Source organism: Saccopteryx leptura, chromosome 7, assembly GCF_036850995.1.
Source record: "Saccopteryx leptura isolate mSacLep1 chromosome 7, mSacLep1_pri_phased_curated, whole genome shotgun sequence".
Taxonomy (NCBI): domain Eukaryota; kingdom Metazoa; phylum Chordata; class Mammalia; order Chiroptera; family Emballonuridae; genus Saccopteryx; species Saccopteryx leptura.
The window spans coordinates 51,250,014-51,270,637 of NC_089509.1; the positions used below are offsets into that span (position 1 = coordinate 51,250,014).

General features: G+C 34.0%; 1 protein-coding gene across 4 annotated transcripts in view; it reads left to right on the top strand.

Moving 5' to 3' along the window:
- Positions 1-20,624, top strand: part of LOC136378259 (sodium channel protein type 2 subunit alpha-like) — a 143,348-nt gene that overhangs the window by 102,002 nt on the left and 20,722 nt on the right. For all 4 annotated transcript variants that reach the window (XM_066344907.1, XM_066344904.1, XM_066344903.1 and 1 more), the window contains 3 exons: positions 8,773-8,893; positions 14,313-14,467; positions 16,126-16,299. In XM_066344907.1, coding sequence (XP_066201004.1) covers positions 8,773-8,893; positions 14,313-14,467; positions 16,126-16,299 — 450 coding nt within the window. The remainder of the gene's footprint in view (positions 1-8,772; positions 8,894-14,312; positions 14,468-16,125; positions 16,300-20,624) is intronic.

The window sequence follows — 20,624 nt, forward strand, 5'->3', positions numbered from 1 at the left end:
ACCTGGTGTTAAAATTTATTATTTGGGGAATTTTTCAATTATGTTTTATCTCAAATTTCCTAAATATAAACTCATAACTAATAAAAAAATTAAGGCAGTAGTCTAGCAAGGAAATATATATGCAGGTTTTATTCTTTTGGTATTTTACCTGGTAGCTCTAACACTAGAAAACAAGAGAGCATTGAAACAATCAAGAAATCCAAATAGTCCCACCTGAAATATTTTTTTTAGTGCTCTCTCTTCAGGTTATTTTTATCTGGTTCTTTTCTTTAACTGGTGGGATGGGATTATGCTGTTAAATACCTCATATAGAGTTGTAAGAAATTGTATGAGGCTTATTGGTATTCTTTTCTCAGTGGTTAAAATAATTAAAGGGACTGAATTGGAGCACTTTTTAATTTTTGGAATATATAAATTATTATTTTTAATAGGGAAGATTAACTAAGTGGACCCAGAGGTTGTTTAGGTGTTTGAACCAAATCCTCTTCTATTTTGTCTTTGACAAATTTGTGTGATTCTTTGATAATTCTGTAAAGTTTCTAGAGAACATTTTAAAGTCATGTCATAATTATGTATGCTTTGACTAGATTGAATGGAATTCCTTTTATACTTTGTGATTTTGAATGATTGATTTTTCTTGAGAGTTTTAATAATGTTGAAGGCATGAATGATTTTTCAAAGTGAAATTGACTAGTGCAAAATATGGTGACCTTCACTGCTTACCATTCTTACTTCTCACAGGGGTAAAATCAAGCTGGAGCCATCAAGAATGCAGCTCTGGTGTTTTTTAACCAGCCAGAGACTCGTGCCACCACTTTTACCCAGGTTACCCAAGCAAGTTGTGCATATATAAATATGATCAGTTTCTAAGTGAATTTTGACTGGCCTGCATGTTACTCAGTTACATTCCTTGCCCATCCATTGGCAGTAAAATAAAAACACGCACAGCTGCTCTTATGCTGAGTCATAAAGCATGGTCAGGCAAGTCTGGCAACCCAACTTTTTAAAAAATGATTTACCTGCTAATTTTCTTACATGAATTTTTAATACAAATTATATTTCAGTGAAAAGTAAAAGTGCATGCCTTTATGGATTATTTAATTTTCATTCAATGTTACAGAGTTTTGAACATGCTTAAGAGTTTAAAAGAGAAATGTAGGTGATCTTTGAAAGACTTGCAGAAAAACTTTCTTTTGCCATCTCCCCCTTTTTTATTTATCTTTCAGTTACCCTTTTTTAAAAAAAAGAATATAGCCTCAATGAGTATACTTTGTTGGTAATTTTTTGTTCAGTGTCATATTAAGTTTTTCTGAAGGATAATCAACAATTAAAGCAATCCTTTATTCATGTGCAAATTTCTTAAAGAATGTTATTGTGTTATTATCAAGTAAATGAATTAGAATGTTTATGTTTTGGCTGCTAGCAGCATGGGTATAATTTTATCTACTTTATTTAGAAAAAATGGCATTGCTTTATTTAGCAATTGACCAAAAGTATTTTGCATTTAGAATATAATCCCCTTGGAGATTCTGTTCTTTACCTCTCAAACTCTTAAAACTAAAACAAAACAAAACAAAACATGTTTTTGTACACATACACATACCAAAAAAAGAGAGAAAGTCTTATAGGTGGTATTTTTATTCTGAAAATAGATCTGGTATCCAGTTTTTTTTACCATGTTGCTCCTCAGCTTTTTGTGTTTTTGTCTCTCCTCTATTTTATCCAGACCTGCTGGGAAACTTTCTCCTTAAGAATATTATTTAAACATATCATGAGTTGCAGATTCCTATATAGGAAGAGAATCATTGTGAGCTCTTGCTTCTTCTGTGTATTTTAAAGGAAAGGACCTCCATTGTCATGTGACTGTGGAAATGAGCATAACAATGCTCTGTGAAATCCATTTGGTGGTCTTTAATTTCCTGGTGTTGATATAACATTTTTGTGCTAAAATTTGCTAACCAAATTACTCAATCTAATCTAATTATTTTTTCAAGACTATTTAATACTTTGTCACTTAGATGAAGTTTTCTCTCCTTCTACCACTGAAACTATAAATCAGCCCTACCATAAGCAGATTTACTTCGTTGCAAAGAGCTATAATCTTGCCATTCTTGGATCATTTTCTTAAACTTTAGAACAAAATATTCAGTCATTGACATTCTATAGAGTCATGAAAAATAACACTTCATATATTGGAGGAATGATATATAAAATGACAACTAAGAAGTATAATTGCTCACAATTAAATGCATATACATAGGGACTAGCAAGAATCTTTTTTCTATTATGTATTAATTTTTCAGAAAAGCCCAATTTATGACTCCTTAGGATAATGGATTCTTCTTCCTGGGTTCTTGAAAAGAGATAATATTAGTTTTCTTATTCTATGAGTATGCCATTTTCCAAGTTCCTTTGTAGATAGCTATATTAGGGAAAGGAGATTTCACTGCAGTAATTGTAGAAGAAAACTAAATAGAAACTGATTTCAATTGACTTCATTTATTCTCAACTCTCACATTATTAGTTTCCAATTTTCTCTAATAGGTCTCTGATCCTCCCTTTGGAAACATGGCTTCCTAAGAGTGTATACATGCTGAATTCTAATACTTAAGAGGCGGGAAGGGGAAAAAGATGTGTAGGGAACGTTTGGGTAAGCAGTGGTAGGATGGGTTCAATAGAATCTCATCTATGATTTTTTTAATTTTTATTAATTTTAATGGGGTGACATTGATAAATCAGGGTACATATGTTCAGAAAAAAACATCTCCAGGTTATTTTGACATTTTATTATGTTGCATACCCCTCATCCAAAGTCAAATTGTCTTCTGTCACCTTCTATCTGATTTTCTTTGTGCCCCTCCCCTCTCCCCATCCCTCCCTCTCCTCCCCCCCCCCCAATCATCATATACTTGAGAATATGTAGTTCTCAAGAGAAAGTTTTCCAGTGGGATAGTGATTAAAGGAGAAAAAAAGAACAAAATGAGCCAAATATGTGTGCCTTTGTGGCACTGGTAATCTGAGGGATAAGTCTTAATTGTTACTATTATTATTGTTACTATTATTTGTCTATCCCAAAAAAGAGATTTGCGATCTTGCAATTTATAAATCAAAGAATTTTATAATGTATTCATTATAAAAATAAAAGATTTTCTGGAAAATGTAGTGCAATAATAATGGTAGTATTGATTTATCCATCTTCTTTATTAAGAAGATAAAACCACCAATTCCTTCTGAGTACTAAAGTGTGACTTTGGCCTTGTGCCTATCCCAAAGCAAGAAAAACCATCACTTTCATTGTTCCAGTGTTAAGATTTTTATGCAAAATGACTTAGAGTTTTAAGTACAAATTAGAATTAGGATACATGTGGAACAAAAGATTGCCATTCATAGAGAACAAATTTTAGTTAGATATGGAATATTTGATTTAATCTGTATTTGAATGATATTTTTATTTTTAAAAAACTCATTTTTATTGACTCAGATTAGAAAATATTACTCTTTTGCTAAATTATATATAATATGTACTAATTATATTTTATTAAAAATAACTTTGTAATGAGAAACAAGTTTCTACTTATGAAAAACAATAGGAAGTGAAACTTTCTCTTTTTCTGTTAGGTTAATTATTTTTATAAATACTTTTACTTTCTGAAAGAAGAACTATGTAATATTTTGGCATATTGATGTTTAATAATTTATCAATGATGTAAAAAGTAAAAGAAATGTATATGTTTAGAAATACAAAGTAAAATATTTGTGTCTCAATGTTTATTAAATCATTGAGCAAAACATAATTTTGTTCTGCTTAACTCCAATGACTATAATTACCTAGATTCTAGAAGAATACCGTAGATTTTAAATGATATGAGCTCTGTGATGAGGTTCTCACTTAAAAAAAGTTTAATATTTTCTTTTGAAAGTGAATTATTGTCAATGCTATTCATAACAAATAAAATTTGCTATTCCTGTTTGATATTCTTTTTATCCTGACATTGGAGCACATTCATATTTTATTAAAATTTAATAAAGTAAAAGCTATTCTAACAAAATCGTTTAGTCTACTGTTTCCCAATAAATAATCTCAGATAATAAGAGAAACTAGCCATCTAAATTTAGGAAGGGGAAGTATAAAACTTGTCAAGTACAGAACTTGAAACTATAGTACTGTTTTTATTTCTAGCCAGTTAATATTTTGATTTTTACTCATGTGGCATTTTTAGTGAATAATACCTAGACTGAAGTATTACAAACAACCTTTTTTGAAAATTCTTTTTTTAAGTGTATAAGTACTAATAGTATTAATAATGATGTGTTTGAGTCTTACTTGGTGAATTTGCACTATAGTTAGGATTGATTGTAAATGTGATCTAATCTGAAGCTGAAGATTTTTATATTCTTACTTTAATTCATTTGGTTTCTATAGGCACTTTACAAGTTTTAACTGGTTTAGTCAACATATTTTATAGTATTATGATATTTATCTCATTTAATTTTAAGAAAGTCATTGATTTAAGGTTATCTAGAATGGTTTTATAAATCAGAATTTGTTGGCCTGACCTGTGGTGATACAATGGATAGAGCATCAACCTGGAACACTGAGGTTGCTGGTTTGAAACCCTGGGCTTGCTCGGTCAAGGTACATATGGGAGTTGATGCTTCCTGCTCCTCCCCCTTCCTCTCTCTTCTCTCTCTAAAATGAGTAAGTTAAAAAAAAAAGAAACAAACACACAAAAAATTTGTTGGCTACATCTCAGGGTTATAGTTTAAAGTAAACTCTTGTTCCTAAAATATTCCAGTATATTTTAAACTCTGTTCTATAATAATAAATAGAAGAATATAAATATAATTTGAGCTAATACTAAGTTCATGGTCATGAGATACAGGAATCAACAATATCACAAGAACTATTCTGAACCTATAATGTTTAATTATATTCATATCTACTAAATATTTTAAATTGATAAACATTCGGCTTTGCCTCTAAATCATCAAAGAAACTCTCTTGAAAATCCTGGCAAAATGAAATACAAAGAGATCTAAAGTCCAGGTACTGACTCATTATGACTTTTGATCAGATGATTAAAACTCCACTTCCTTCTCTAAATAGACACTGGAATGGTTGATGTTGAGGATTAACATGCAGCCTAAATTCTTTTTTTGTAAACCAAGTAAAGCTATTCAAGTAATTCATGGTACAGGCAGGTCCTGTATTGTTCCACATCAGAGGAAAGTTGGAGAAGGATGAGATTTCCTCTTCTTAAAGAGGTTTCATTCACTTGCTGGGACTGCAGATTTATGTACATAGAGTGAAAACAGAGAAAACATTGTCAAAATAATTCACTATCAAAATGATTTTGGAGTCCTTCTAACTTTAGAGTTAAACTAAAGTTGACTTCATAGATTCAACTCAGGTATGAATAATTGGGATCTTGGAGTTGAGACAGCACCCCTAATTCTAAGAGTTGTTGGTCATTACATACATCATTCAAATTTGTGTTATTTTTCACCTTAAGTTAGAATATTATTTGTATCCCCTTGAATGTGAAAGTAAGTACTAGACAGGAGGTGCTAGAAACAGTGGTGAAATAAGAGTCCATGTGTAAGGCCAGTCTTCGCTGCTGTCACAGCCTCCAAGCACATGCAGGTTCCCATTAGATTCAGACAGATGGTAATGAAGCTGTGGAGCCAAGAAATGGTGGGCCATATTTTTTTTCTAGCCTTGCACCGGGCAAGCGAGTAAAAACAAACACACAGGGCACCAAAACCCACTCATTCAGCGTTCACAAAGCTACTGACACATCTGGATTTTCCTAGAATCAAAGGACCCCACCAACTCAGCCACCTCTGTTTCCCATCTGCACACCTTATCCTCTCTCCACAAACTGGCTTCTCCCACAGTACACTGCCATTTTGGCTGCTGCAGAAACATGGCCTCCTCTGCAACAATGTGGTCTCCTACTTCCCCTTTCTTAAAACTTTTTGGCGCAAAAACCCCTCCTCCAGCACACCTTAGCATAACCAAGCCCCTTTCCAAGCAGAAAGGTAATCAGCCGTATCAACTGTGCAGCAGCCATTTTTAACAATAAAAGTGAGCAAAATCAAATAACACAAATTTTACAAACTTATATGCCCAACACTGTGTAATAGTAATCAGTCCTTTTCTTAACAAACATCTATTAAACACACATTGGTTATAGGTACTGAAGATATAAAGATGGCAAAAGCATATTTGCTTTAAAAGATTAAATCTAATGAGATTTATCTTCTAGAAATAAAAAATACTTATGTTGCATTTTTGAAAAGTAGTAACATGACTTTTAAGTACATAAATATTAGGCTTCAGTAGAAAAAAAATCTATTAACCCTTTCAGTAGTGAGTTGTTTGTTTTTTCATGCTCGCTAACCCTCGGGAGTGAGGTTTTTTTCAAAAAATGAAATTATTCCAGTTTCAGTTCTATTAACTTAAAATCATGTTTGTTTGATAACCAAGTTATGGAAACAAGAAGGACATACATACATTTGCCTTTTTTTTTAATGTTGCCTTACATATTTTTAAAATAAATCGATCATACTCTGGATGTTCAGGAGGTACGAGGACATACATGAACGTTCATACTACTCAAAGGATTAATTATATGTCAATACTAAGTCATGTGTTACATGAAAAAATTAAGTTGATATTACAGAATCCTCTAAAAACTCTTGAACATTTTTACAAAGATTCCCTGGAATATCTTGTCTGATAACTTTTCCTATTCAAGGGTTAAACTTCATTATGTTATGAAGTTCATTCATTCATTCATTTTTTAAACAATATTTATTGAGTACCTTCAACGTACCCTAATGTAGGCTCTGATGCAATAACTCACCAATGCCACCCTGAACGTGTAGTGCACTCTGAATATGAATTTTTACTTGGGCCCCTCCCCCAGGTCTTCCTCTATGCTGTGTTTGTAGTATGATGCTTGTTTCTAAAAAGAAAGTTTTTCATTTCTTATTGGGGGCTGTCTATAGTTAGATCAGATATGAGTGTGATTCAATTTTTCTGATTACTTATATCACGTTTCAATGTCCTATGAATGATAAGATCAGAATTTTCAAGTCCCTAATATGTAACAACTTCATGTGAATCTTATGGGTTGGAATGAGAGGGTAATTAAGTCACTTCTTAGTTAATTATGTATATAATATAAGGCTACATTTATTAAAGACAAAGGATAGGAAATTAGAAAAAGTTTTAAAAATTAGGATATTTGTATAAATCTTACTTTGATATTTCATCTTAAAATAAAATATATTTAGATTTTAATGACAGAGGTATTATAATTGAGTATGTTTATATTGTGATATACTTGAGTAGAAAAATAAGTCAACAACCCACAAACACCTTCTAATATGTAATCATTGATTTAATTAATTGAGTCAGATTAAAAAATAATCCCCAAACTAGTTCTTAGAAGGCAGACGTATATGATATTTATACTTCTATTACTGGTATTGTTAAATTATGTAAGACAAAGAAAACATTTCAATCTCATGTATCTATGTATAAATATTTTACTACATCAGCACCACTTGTCAAGTAAATAGTTTATATAAAGAAAATTACTTTAATATAATAAAGGAACCATTTTTCCAGGGTAATTTATATAATCCTTAGGCCAAATATTCATAGACTGTCTCTAGTACTGACTACAATGTATATTTTATAATAGTTCAACATACTTCAACGTGCATTTTATCATGTGCTTACCTCATCCCCTTTATAATGTAGTTCTTATCAGCTCAGCCATTTCCTAATGTTATGCATTAATGGTAATAACATTGTAACAGGTTTGAGAATGCTGTGGCCCAAACTACTTTGATTCCATGTGGCACTCATACCTGGCCCTGTGACATTCCTGCAGCATTTTAGGACCAGGTTAAAGACTGGGATCCATTTATTCATGCTGATCCATGAACCTGACCTGGTTAAAGTTTGTTGCATTTCAAGATCTGAAAGAACTTCTTACTTAGTATATTTTTCTTTTGGTGGCATTTGATATAACCTAAAGGAAAACAAAACAACAACCAAAGATTTATATATGTGTCTGTATGAACAAAACAGGTAAGAGTGCCAAAGTAACAAGTAGTTTCCAAATGCACAATGGAATACAGGAGTGCATTGGCCAAAGAGAATGCAAAATATCAGCTCTTGCTATCAAGCTAACAATGTGCTGCTCTTTTTGGAATTAGAAAACTATAGAATATATTTAATAACAACCAGTGGTATATTTTTTCATGTCAACGAAAAGTGGATAAATTTAGATTGTTGCTGTTTATGTGCATTTGATCAAATCTTTTCTGCATTTGACATGAAAATACACTTGTGCAGCTTTCGTTGGTTGGGTCACAATTTTAGAACAAGACACACTGTACTGTTTGCAAACTAATTGACCAAAGCAAGATCACAGACGACCATATGACTCTGGCAGCTTACAGAAGCTCTCTGCAGGATTTTATCTCAGAATCTCTACACGTGGGCTTAGTAAAAAAAAATATTAAACTTGTTGGCACCATATTTTTTAAAGAAAAAAATATCCTGTGGTGCTGTATCTAATCTTGTGACCCCCCATCTCTACTAAAGCGAACTGGCAACATGTTTAAGATATTCTTAAATTACAGATCAAGGAAATGCGTACTGAAGACTTGAGGGCGAGCACGCCTTTTGAATTTTTACATTATAGATTAAAGAAAATATTTTAAAAGCTTTTCTGTGGAATTGATTTTCAGAAGCTAAATGCAACTAGTTCATCTGAAGGCAGCACAGTTGATATAGGAGCTCCCGCTGAGGGGGAACAACCTGAGGTTGAACCTGAGGAATCCCTGGAGCCCGAAGCCTGTTTCACCGAAGGTAAGAGACACAGTATACGCATGCTCGTGAGACTTCTCCTCACTGTCCCTATATTCTCGCTTCCCCCTTTTTAATCATCTTTGTCTATCTAACAGCTATTTACTTCTTTGTTTTACTTTTTCTATATCAAAACAAAGATTATTTTTAAAAGATAAGATTTAATTGATGTCGCCAGATATTTTTTATTTTTGTGGATCCTGTTCAACTCTAAGAAATGCTGCTAACTATCTTGGTTTTTTTGTTTGTTTTGTTTTTTTGTATTTTTCTGAAGCTGGAAACGGGGAGAGACAGTCAGAAAGACTCCCGCATGCGCCCGACCGGGATCCACCCGGCACGCTCACCAGGGGCGATGCTCTGCCCACCAGGGGGCGATGCTGTGCCCCTCCGGGGTGTCGCTCTGTCGTGACCAGAGCCACTCTAGCGCCTGGGGCAGAGGCCAAGGAGCCATCCCCAGCGCCCGGGCCATCTTTGCTCCAATGGAGCCTCGGCTGAGGGAGGGGAAGAGAGAGACAGAGAGGAAGGAGGGGATGGGGGTGGAGAAGCAAATGGGCGCTTCTCCTATGTGCCCTGGCCGGGAATCGAACCTGGGTCCCCCACACGCCAGGCCGACGCTCTACCGCTGAGCCAACCGGCCAGGACTATCTTGGTTTTTTGATGGCCTTCTAGAATATATAACAGATGAGAAAGCCAAATCATATCTATCTCTCCTTAACTTCAAAAAATAAAAGAAAGTATTTGAAAGTCAAAGAAGTAGTTTATTGTTTGCAGTTTCATCAGATCATAAGGGGTACTAACTGATAATGGTACATTTAAGGTCAAATAAAAGTCAAAAGTTCTTATTAGTTCTAAATTATAATATATAATTAAATGCCAAAATATACCTTGGGTTAGTATATATAAATATTATATAATATTTGGTACCATGCCATTAAAATAATCTGAAGAGAATTTTCCAAAGGAAGCTGAAAGTATATTATTTGAGGTTTGGATCAGTTATCTCTTGAACAATATAACACTATGCATCAAACTACCCAAAACATCTTAGCATGTAACAACAAACTTATATTTTTGCTCACAACTCCAGGGCTAGATAGCTAGTTTTACTGATCTTGGTTGGGCTCTTTCACAAATTTGAGGTCTTGTATGAGACAATTGAGGTGACTCAGCTCCACTTTACTCTTACCCTCCTCAGACTAGCCTGGCATTGTTCTCATGGTGAAGGTAAAGGGGCAAGAGAGAAGCCAAAATGCTCAGAACTTGTAGCCCCTGACTTGTTCACCTGGCCAAACCAGATTTAGTGTTGGAATTCACATCTAATGATGCAGAGAGGCATAAAGATTAGTGCAATACCATAGAGTACAAAATTCTTTACATTTCTTAGATAAACCACTGTTGTAGACATAGAAAGACTTCCCTGAAGCCCTGGAAATCATTTCATTTTAACTCATTTCTTTAGTTAACAGCTTTTTAATAAATTATACTCTTTTTTCTTTTTCTTTTTTGTGGCAGAAACAGAGAGAGTCAGAGAGAGGGACAGACAGGAACAGACAGACAGGAAGGGAGAGAGATGAGAAGCATCAATTCTTTGTTCCGGTTCCTTAGTTGTTCATTGATTGCTTTCTCATATGTGCCTTGACCGTGGGCCTTCAGCAGACCGAGTGAACCCTTGCTCGAGCCAGCGACCTTGGGCTCAAGCTGGTGAGCCTTGCTCAAACCAGATGAGCCCACGCACAAGCTGGCAACCTCGGAGTCTTGAACTTGGGTCCTCCGCATCCCAGTCTGACACACTATCCACTGTGCCACCATCTGGTCAGGCAAATCATAATATATCTTAATCCCAAATTCAATATCATATTGTAATTGCTGAAATAAAAGTTTATTTTAATAATGACAGCTTCAAATTTTTACTAGATTATTGCAACTAACTTTTTACTAGTTTATTGCAATTAAAATCTTTTTGAGGGGTGCTATATGTTTATTTTAAAAACATTAAAACTTTTAATATAAACTTTAAGTTAATTACTTTTTGTATGTATTTTTCTGGAGTAGCTGGGATGCAGACAGACTCCTGCATGCACTCAACCGGGATCCACCCAGCATGCCCACCAGGGAGCAATGCTCTGCCCATCTGGGGCATTGCTCCATTGCAACTGGAGCCATTCTAGCACCTGAGATGGAAGCCATGAAGCCATCCTCAGCAACGGGCCCACTTTGCTCCAATGGAGCCTTGGCTGACAGAGGGGAAGAGAGAGACAGAGAGAAAGGAGAGGGAGTGGAGAAGCAGATGAGCACTTCTTCTGTGTGCCCTGGCCGGGAATCGAACCTGAGACTTCCACACGCCAAGCCAATGCTCTACCGCTGAGTCAACTGGCTGAGACAAAGCTAATTTTTTTAATTGCAATTATATAGATGTTAGAAATCACATTGATGTCATATATTCTTTCAAGTTTATTACAGAAGATTATTTTGCATACACATTGATTTTGGACTTAAATGCATGTGTGATAATAAATATTTAAATATTAATTTTCAGTTATATAATTTCAGAGGGAGAAATGTTTGTTCAGCTCAAGTTATGAGAAAAACCATATTTTTTTCTATTTCCTTCAAAAAATCTGCATATATTTCAGTTTAGTTACTTAATTCTGAAAAAAATATGACTTCACAAAACATTCAAGTGGTATATCACAAAAATCATTTCTATAGTATTTGTTATTACTTTTCCCCTGATAGTTAGCTTATTTTAGGGTCACAGTATATATGCATAATAATAATGATGATGCCATCAACATTTGTCTTTTAGAAAGTTAAAGATATACTTAAGAATGAAATATTACCAACATAACATTACACACAACAATAATAACTAATACATATATACCAACCAACCAACTTTAATGATTTGATTATTTTGTTTCAATTTTGCTGCAAAGTTTTTAAGAATAAAACAGATACCTATTAGGTCCTTTTTGTACCCTTTCCTTTCTTCCATCTCAGAGGTAAACCAGTGTCTCAATATTTTGGCTTTTATTTATTTATTTATTTTTTTGCACTAACTCTGATCATTTTTTGGTAGCACAGTGTTTTTTCATTTCACATCCTCTTTAGGAGAGGAAATTAACTGAAGTTTTATTTAACTAATTACAGGAATATATTCAAGGCATATGATTTTTTTATTCTTTGGAAAAACAAAAATGTAAAACAGTTCTTGCCCTCAAGGAAACAACAAATATGCCCTGGGTTACTTAGATGAGAAACTAATAGCATTAAGTTTTCATGAAACAAAGGATATGGATATGATCTAGCCAGTGCATTATGCATCTGATAAATACCAATGCAGTAAAATATGATGCTCCTTGAAGATGAGGTATACATTATCCTATTCATTGAACAAGAACCTTGTATCATGGTTACAGCCCTATCTCCTGACCTCTCTGTTTACGCATCAGTGCAACCATTTTCTGTGTGCTGCCAGGTCCTGTCAGCCCAGCAGTGTTCCTGACCACTGTTGCCCTTGTTTTCACTTTCTTTCATGTTCAGCTGATTGTATCTCCTGAACTTTTAATGTTTTTTCCATCTTCTTTCTTCTATTTACCCAGTTTTTTAAATTGGCATAGATAATTCTAAATCAGTGTTCTTATCAGGTAAATCTTCATAACTCCTTAAAATTCTTCAATGTTTTCTTTATTAAACAGCCCCTAAAATTTAAATTTTCTAATTGATTCACTCCAGTCTTTTTCTCAGATTGGCTCTGGTCCTGACTCTGTCATGCAACCTCCAGACTTTCCTCTCATCAAGTTTGGCTTGTATCAAAATTTCTGCATTCCTTAACAGCTCTATGTACAGAATGGGTTATTTTATTTTTTTTAATTTCTTTTTTTATTAATTTTACTAGGGTGACATCAATAAATCAGGGTACATATATTCAAAGAAAACATGTCCAGGTTATCTTGTCAATCAATTACGTTGCATACCCATCACCCAAAGTCTGATTGTCCTCCGTCACCTTCTATCTAGTTTTCTTTGTGCCCCTCCCCTCTTTCCTCTCCCTCCCTCCCCCTCCGTAACCACCACACTCTTATCAATGTCTCTTAGTCTCGTTTTTATGTCCCACCAATATATGGAATAATGCAGTTCTTGTTTTTTTCTGATATACTTATTTCTCTTCGTATAATGTTATCAAGATCCCACCATTTTGTTGTAAATGATCCGATGTCATCATTTCTTATGGCTGAGTAGTATTCCATAGTATATATGTGCCATATCTTCTTTATCCAGTCTTCTATTGAAGGGCTTTTTGGTTGTTTCCATGTCTTGGCCACTGTGAACAATGCTGTAATGAACATGGGGCTGCATATGTCTTTACGTATCAATGTTTCTGAGTTTTGGGGGTATATACCCAGTAGAGGGATTGCTGGGTCATAAGGTAGTTCTATTTTCAGTTTTTTTGAGGAACCACCATACGTACTTCCATAATGGTTGTACTACTTTACATTCCCACCAACAGTGAATGAGGGTTCCTTTTACTCCACAGCCTCTCCAACATTTGCTATTACCTGTCTTGTTAATAATAGCTAATCTGACAGGTGTGAGGTGGTATCTCATTGCATAGAACTGATTATTTTACAGCCTTCAAAGTCTATTCTCAAATCCATTACCGCCGTAAAGTTCAATATCAGAAATTAAACTCTGCCAACCAACTTTCACAATACCTTATTTATTATGTGATATTCGTTGCTTTTTATAACTATAGAATCTGTGAGAAAATCTTCCCTGCTTAAAATGTATGCACTTTTTTGGGGCAAGATTATGTTTTACACATTCTATATAATTTGTCTATTACAATTCTTTGAATACAGAAGGTATTCAATAAATATTTGTTGACAAGCCTTTGATCTAGTCATCCAAAATCATACAAAGATGTTTATCACACTGTTGCTAACAATAACCAGAATTAAGGCAACATAAATAGTCAGTAATAGTAGAATAGTTATATAACTTCTGGCTAAGTCTGATAGTCTTATTTGGAGATATTGTGAAACCTTTCATATTCTTTTTATTTGTAATAAAAAAGAAATGTTTATATTAGACCATTAAGTAAGCTAATTAGAATTCAAATATACATAATGTCCACATATGAATGAAATCACACTCATAAGAAGAGGATGGAACTATCAGCTTTTGGTGATTTCAATTTTCTATGTTTTTATAATGTAATATAATGTATCACATAAAAATTATAGAATGAATGATTAAAATACCATATAAATGATTTGTATTTCTAAAAGTGGAAGCCATCTTAAAAAAGTAAAGTCATTTACAAGGTATCAGATAATAACATAGATGAATCTCTCACAGATACAAATGTATATAATCAAAGAGTTTTTTCTTTTTCTTCTTTTACTTTGACATATTTTAGACTGTGTACGCAAGTTTAAGTGTTGTCAGATAAGCATAGAAGAAGGCAAAGGAAAACTCTGGTGGAACTTGAGAAAAACTTGCTATAAAATAGTGGAGCATAACTGGTTTGAAACCTTCATTGTCTTCATGATTCTGCTCAGCAGTGGGGCACTGGTAGGTGACATATGATCTGCTCCTTCACCTTTACCCTTTCCCGTTCCCTTCAATGAACCGCCTATTACATCTTTTTACAATAAGCTGTCAGTGAGGATGAGAGTCATTGTGTGATATTTATAGTACAGTTGTGAGAGGCTCAATAAATAAGCGTGATAAGTGTATTGTTCTGGATAGGCCTCAGATTGAATCAAACTCAGAACAAGATGCTTCTGGTAATATTTAAAGAAGGATCTTTTTGACTTTCAGTTAACAGAGACAGTTCTCATTAAGAATGACTTATGTAGGCACGATATGGGATTATCAGCTAAATATCAAACTGCTTAACATAAACCCCATTGCTGCAGGGGACACACCGGTCTTGTTCATGCTGATTCTCTAGTGCCAACCATAGTGAGTGGTAAATAGTAAACTAACAAAAATACTGACTAGTAGCAAAGTGAAACATTACAAACTTATTTTATGTCAATTTTATTCAATGGGATAGTCAATTTGGTCAAAAGATTAATTAATATAATAAAAACAGTGTGGCTAGTTTTCCTACTTGGTCATACAAACATGGTTGCTTTATTTTTTTAGTCAGTGGTGTTTGTTGATTCATTTCAACATGAGGATAGCATTGTATCTAGAAGCATTTGACTGAGAATCCTGTTACTTGCCATGTACTCAGAACAGATAAGATCAACCCTGTGTTTTAATGCCTCATAGAAAGACAACTGTGAGGTCTCTTCAGTAACTCGTGTCCTTGTTTAGTAGTAGCTCTTGGTTTTCAAATACACCCAGTCAAAACTGGCTTTTCTGAGGGGCTTCCACCTGCCTCTATACATTGAACTGAAAAGCCATTAGGCCCTTGTGCTAAGCCCTGGGAACAAACTAGATCTCCATTTCTTCAAAATAAAGAATATTTTCCTTTATCCTTAATCCAGACCACCAAATTTCCCTCATAGTTTTTCTGGCAAAGGGATTGAGTTAAATAAATGCTCTTTTCATTCTAGAAGTCCCAGGGATTCCTTTTAATGAGTCCTCTCACCCTTTCTGAAAAGCTCCGCAAAATGATAGCAGAGGGGGATACTGTAGACATGCCCAGACTCTGTGTGTTTGTGTGTGTGTGTGTACAAGAGAGAGAGAGAAAGAGAGAGAGAGAGAGAAGAGAGAGAGAGAGAAAGAGAGAGAGAAGAAAGAAAGAAAGAAAGAAAGAAAGAAAGAAAGAAAGAAAGAAAGAAAGAAAGAAAGAGAAAGAAAGAAGGAAAGAAAGAAAGAAAGAGGAGAGAAAGGAGAAAGTGGGTTCCTTACCCAGGCTAAACGGGTGCCTTGCTTTACATTTGCAATAGAGAAAGGGTAGATTCCAGTGACTGCATTAAATAAAGTGGGCCTTCCTGCCATGACTTTCTGCTGTATAGAGAGAAGCAGCTGGCTGTCAAATTTTTAAAGCTTTTTAGAGATACCCTGATACTAAAATGTTAATATTATTTAAATTTGTTGGTTGACTGAAATGCAGTCATTTGCATATAGATAACTATAAAGCAAAATGCAGCTATGGGAAACACAAGGTTTCTAGCCTCAGGCACCTAAGAGGCTTGTAGAATGTTTTTTCTAATAAGCTACTAATTAGAGACAGTTCATGACAATGAAATTTAATGGGATATTTTTATTTACAGGCCTTTGAAGACATCTATATTGAGCAGCGAAAAACCATTAAGACCATGTTAGAATATGCTGACAAAGTTTTCACTTATATATTCATCCTGGAAATGCTTCTCAAGTGGGTTGCATACGGTTTTCAAGTGTATTTTACCAATGCCTGGTGCTGGCTGGATTTTCTGATTGTGGATGTGAGTATTTTTTACTTTCTTGTCCCATTCCATTGGCATGTAATGAGAAGTAGTCCTCACATGGTGCCCAACGAGTATATAATAGGCACTCTGAAAATACTGTATGCTTCAGCCCAAATATAAATGAAGATTCCTATTTTCCCAATGATAAAAATTCCCCAAGCAATTTTTTTGCTACCAATTTAAATGCCTTTACTTTCACAGATAAAACAGTCAAATGCTGTTACTATAATTATTGATTTATATTCAAATTAATATTTAAAATCTCAACTGATACAAATACTATATTAATGAAGATTGTGGAGTTTTATTTTTTCACTCTCACATTTAACACAATAGCAGTATTTCAGTTCTTCACTGGCATCTTTGACATTAGTATCTTTGTCATCACCAGACAGTTTAGAGAAGTGTTCATCCCACAGATAAATTAGTAATTACAAAGAAATTTGAAAGTCCAAATAGAAAAAGACACTTCTTATTTTGTATTATAGTTGAAACAGATTGACTATGAGCTAATTATTTAAAGGTTTTATTAATCACATTGGTGTTGCAAATAAAGTAAGATGCAGTACCAGAATACAAGAGGCTTTAAAACATTGAATATAACATTACTTCCTGATTTCTGAGTGAGAAGTTTGAGGAAGATCTTAGTTTTTATTCATAAATATAAGATCTTAACTGAACAAAAAAAAAAAAAACTTCCAGTCATTTTTATTTAATTTTGGAAATTCACTTCTTAAATACCTTTCAAATTAGGGGTTCATTCAGAATGGATAGGAAGGAACTTAAAGGCTTTTTGTCTAGAAAGGTCTAGGGGAGATGGTGAGTACCGGGAATGAGGGTTTGGGGAAAGGGACCAGATTGCTGCTCGCTGCCAACATAATGGAGAATTATGTGAAATTCTCAGGAAAGCACAGCGTGTTTAACAGTGCATTGTAAAGGTAATATTCTGTTGATTTTAATAATTTCTTGGCAATTAAAGACATTTTGATATACAAAATTTACTTATCATGTTAGCAAAAGAGAAAAATGAACCCTTTCTTGGAGAAAATTAATTTTTACAGTTTTAAGTGAAAAATATATTAGCTTATAATCCAATATGAACTTTCTATCACCAAACAGATGAAGAAAAAATGTATAAGAGGCAAAGAGAGTTCTTTGAATTTAAGAGAGAAAAATATCTTATTTTTTTAATCTGTTTGATGTGGATCTATTATGAAATATAACATAGAAAGTTACATGCAAAATTAAAACCAGAAGTTTTCTGGCAATAAAATATCAATAAATAATATATATATATATATATATATATATATATATATATATATATATATATATATATATATTATTTTAAGTGAGAAGTGGGGAGGCAGAGAGACAAACTCCTGCATGTGCCCTGTCCAGAATCTACCTGGCAAACCCCCTATGAGGTGATGCTCTGTCCATCTGGGGCTGTTGCTCCATTGCTCAGCAACCAAGCTATTTTAGTGCCTGAGGTGAGGCCATGGAGCCATCCTCAGTGCCCATAGCCAACTTGCTCCAACTGAGCCATGGCTGTAGGAGGGGAAGAGAAAGATAGAAAAAGAGAAGGAAGAGGTGGAGAGATAGAGAAGCAGAAGGTCGCTCCTCCTATGTGCCCTGACTGAGAATCAAACCTGGGCGTACACATGTTGGGTCAATGCTCTACCACTAGCCAAGCAGCCAGGGCAATAAACAATATTTAAAACCCATATGTTTGGACATTACAAACAATGGGAAAATATATCAAGTCTATGCCATTCTTTATTTGTATAATGAGCTTAGAGATGATACTTTTCCTTTTCCATATTTTCTGCATGTAGTGAAGATACATTGCTAAATTTATAATAAGATACATTATATTTAATATAGCTATGTAATAATAAAGGCATTAAGTCAATATTCCCTAAATAAAATAAATTATTTTTTTAATACTTAACCTTTTTATTAAAGTATAGTTGGTATACAGTATAGTATTAGTTTGACATATACAACATACTGATTTGACATTTTTATACCTTGCAATGTAACCATCACACTAAGTTCAGTAACCATCTGTAAATGTGCAAAATTATTATAATATTGTTGACTGTATTTGCCTTTACCTTTTTACCCATCACTTCTGGCAAACATTAGTTTGTTTTCTGTTTCTATGAATTTGGTTTTGCTTTGTTATGTTTGTTCATTTTTTTTATATTCCATATAAGTGAACTTGCATAGTATTTGTCTTCCTCTGTTTGACTATTTAATTTAACATGATACCCTCTATGTCTGTCCATGTTGTCACAAATAGCAAGATTTTTTATTTTATTGCTGAGTAATATTCCATTGTGTATATATAAAACCTTTTTATCCATTCATCTATTGATGGACACCTACGTTGCTTCCATATCTTTGCTATTTGAAATAATGCTTCAAAAGACATAGGGATGTATATATATTTTTGAATTAGTGTCTTTTTTCTTTGGATAAATACCCAGAAGTGAATTTCTGGGTTGTGTGATAGTTCTATTTTTAGTTTTTGTGGAATCTCCATATTGTTTTCCATAATGGCTGCACCAATTTACAATACTAACACAGTGCATGACTTGTTATTTGTTGATTTTTTTACTATAGCCATTTTTATTATAGATTTTTAATTATTATATTATAATATCTTATTGTGGTTTTCATTTTCATTTCTCTGATGATAAGTGTTGTTGAACATTTTTTCATATGTCTATTGGCTTTGGGAAAATGGCTATTCGTGTCCTCTATTTTTTTTTTTATTGTTCAGTTAGCTTTTTGTTGTTGTTATTGAGTTATGAGTTCCTTATATATTTTGAATATTAACCCATTATTGAATATATCATGTGAATATCTACTTTTATTTAGTAGGTTTTCTTTTCATTTTGTTGATGGTTTTCTTCACTGTATGGAAGTGTTTTAGTCTGATACTGTAGTTCTATTTGTTTATTTTTGCTCTTGTTTCTTGCCTAAGAAGACATAGCCAAAAAGATATTACTAAGAGAGATGTCAAAGAGTTACTGCTTATATTTTCTTCTAGGTTTTTTATGGTTTCAGGTCTTACATTTAAGTCTTTAATCCATTTTGAGTTTATTTTTGTATATGATGTAAGAAAGTGGTCTAGTTTCACTTTTTTTTTTCTTCTTTTCCAAGTAAGAGGAGGAGAGGTAGAAACAGACTCCTGCATGCATCCCAACTTGGATCGACCCGGCAATTCTCATATGGGGCTGATGCTTTGTCCATCTCCGGCCATGCTTGCAACCAAGCTATTTTTAGCACCTGAGATGGAGATTCCACAGAGCCATCCTCAGCACCTGGCCGATGTGCTTGAACCAATCAATTCATGGCTGCAGAAGGGGAAGAGAGAGAGAGAGAGAGAGAGAGAGAGAGAAGGGGGAGGGAGAGGGGTGGAGAAGCAGATAGTTGCTTCTCTTGTGTGCCCTGACTGAGAATCAAACCCAGGACTTCCACATGCTGGGCTGATACTCTACCACTGAGCCAACTGATCAGGGCCGAGTTTTACTTTTATGCGTGTATCTGTCCAGTTTTCTTTCATATAGTTGCTATTTCTTTATTGGGATCCTCTGTATTTTCCTTTAATTATTTTACATGGGTCCCTTTCACTCTTTGAATATATTTACAATAGTATAAAGAAATTCTTAAGACAAATCTAGTTGTTCTGCAGCTGGTATTTACATTACCTAACACATTCTGATATTTACCTTCTTAGATTTAAGAAAACCATTATGATAATATTAAACTAATCAATACTTTGCTTTTTATCCATATATTTTTGACCATCTATTTTGTTACTGAAGATACTAAGTTGCATGTCATTTTTCTGGGCCTGTAGGAGCTCAGAGTTGTCTAGTGAAGACAGATATGTATACAACTAGGAGATGAAGTCTGTATTAGAAGTGCCATTCACTTCTCTGAAGGAGGGGGAGAGGCTTGGTGAGGACAGTGCAGTATGAGCTACAGTTTGAGGGATAAGAATGTCAGCAGGTACAGATGAGGGGAGGGGCACCAAAATATTAAGACACTGATGCATGTCAACAGGGTATGTTCAAGGAACAAGTAGCCCTTGTGGGTAAGCACAGTGCCAGAGAGTAAGGGAAAGCATCCTGTAATTGGATGATAAAATAAGATAATGTGGAGAAGAGTTTAAAGACCCTGAAATACCATCCAAAGAGATTTAGACCTTTAAAGGTTTCTTCTTTACTAAACTAGAGATCATGGAAAGTATCAAAAGAAGTTCACTTTTTTAGGGAGAGAAATTTGGTGGAGATATGAATAATGGA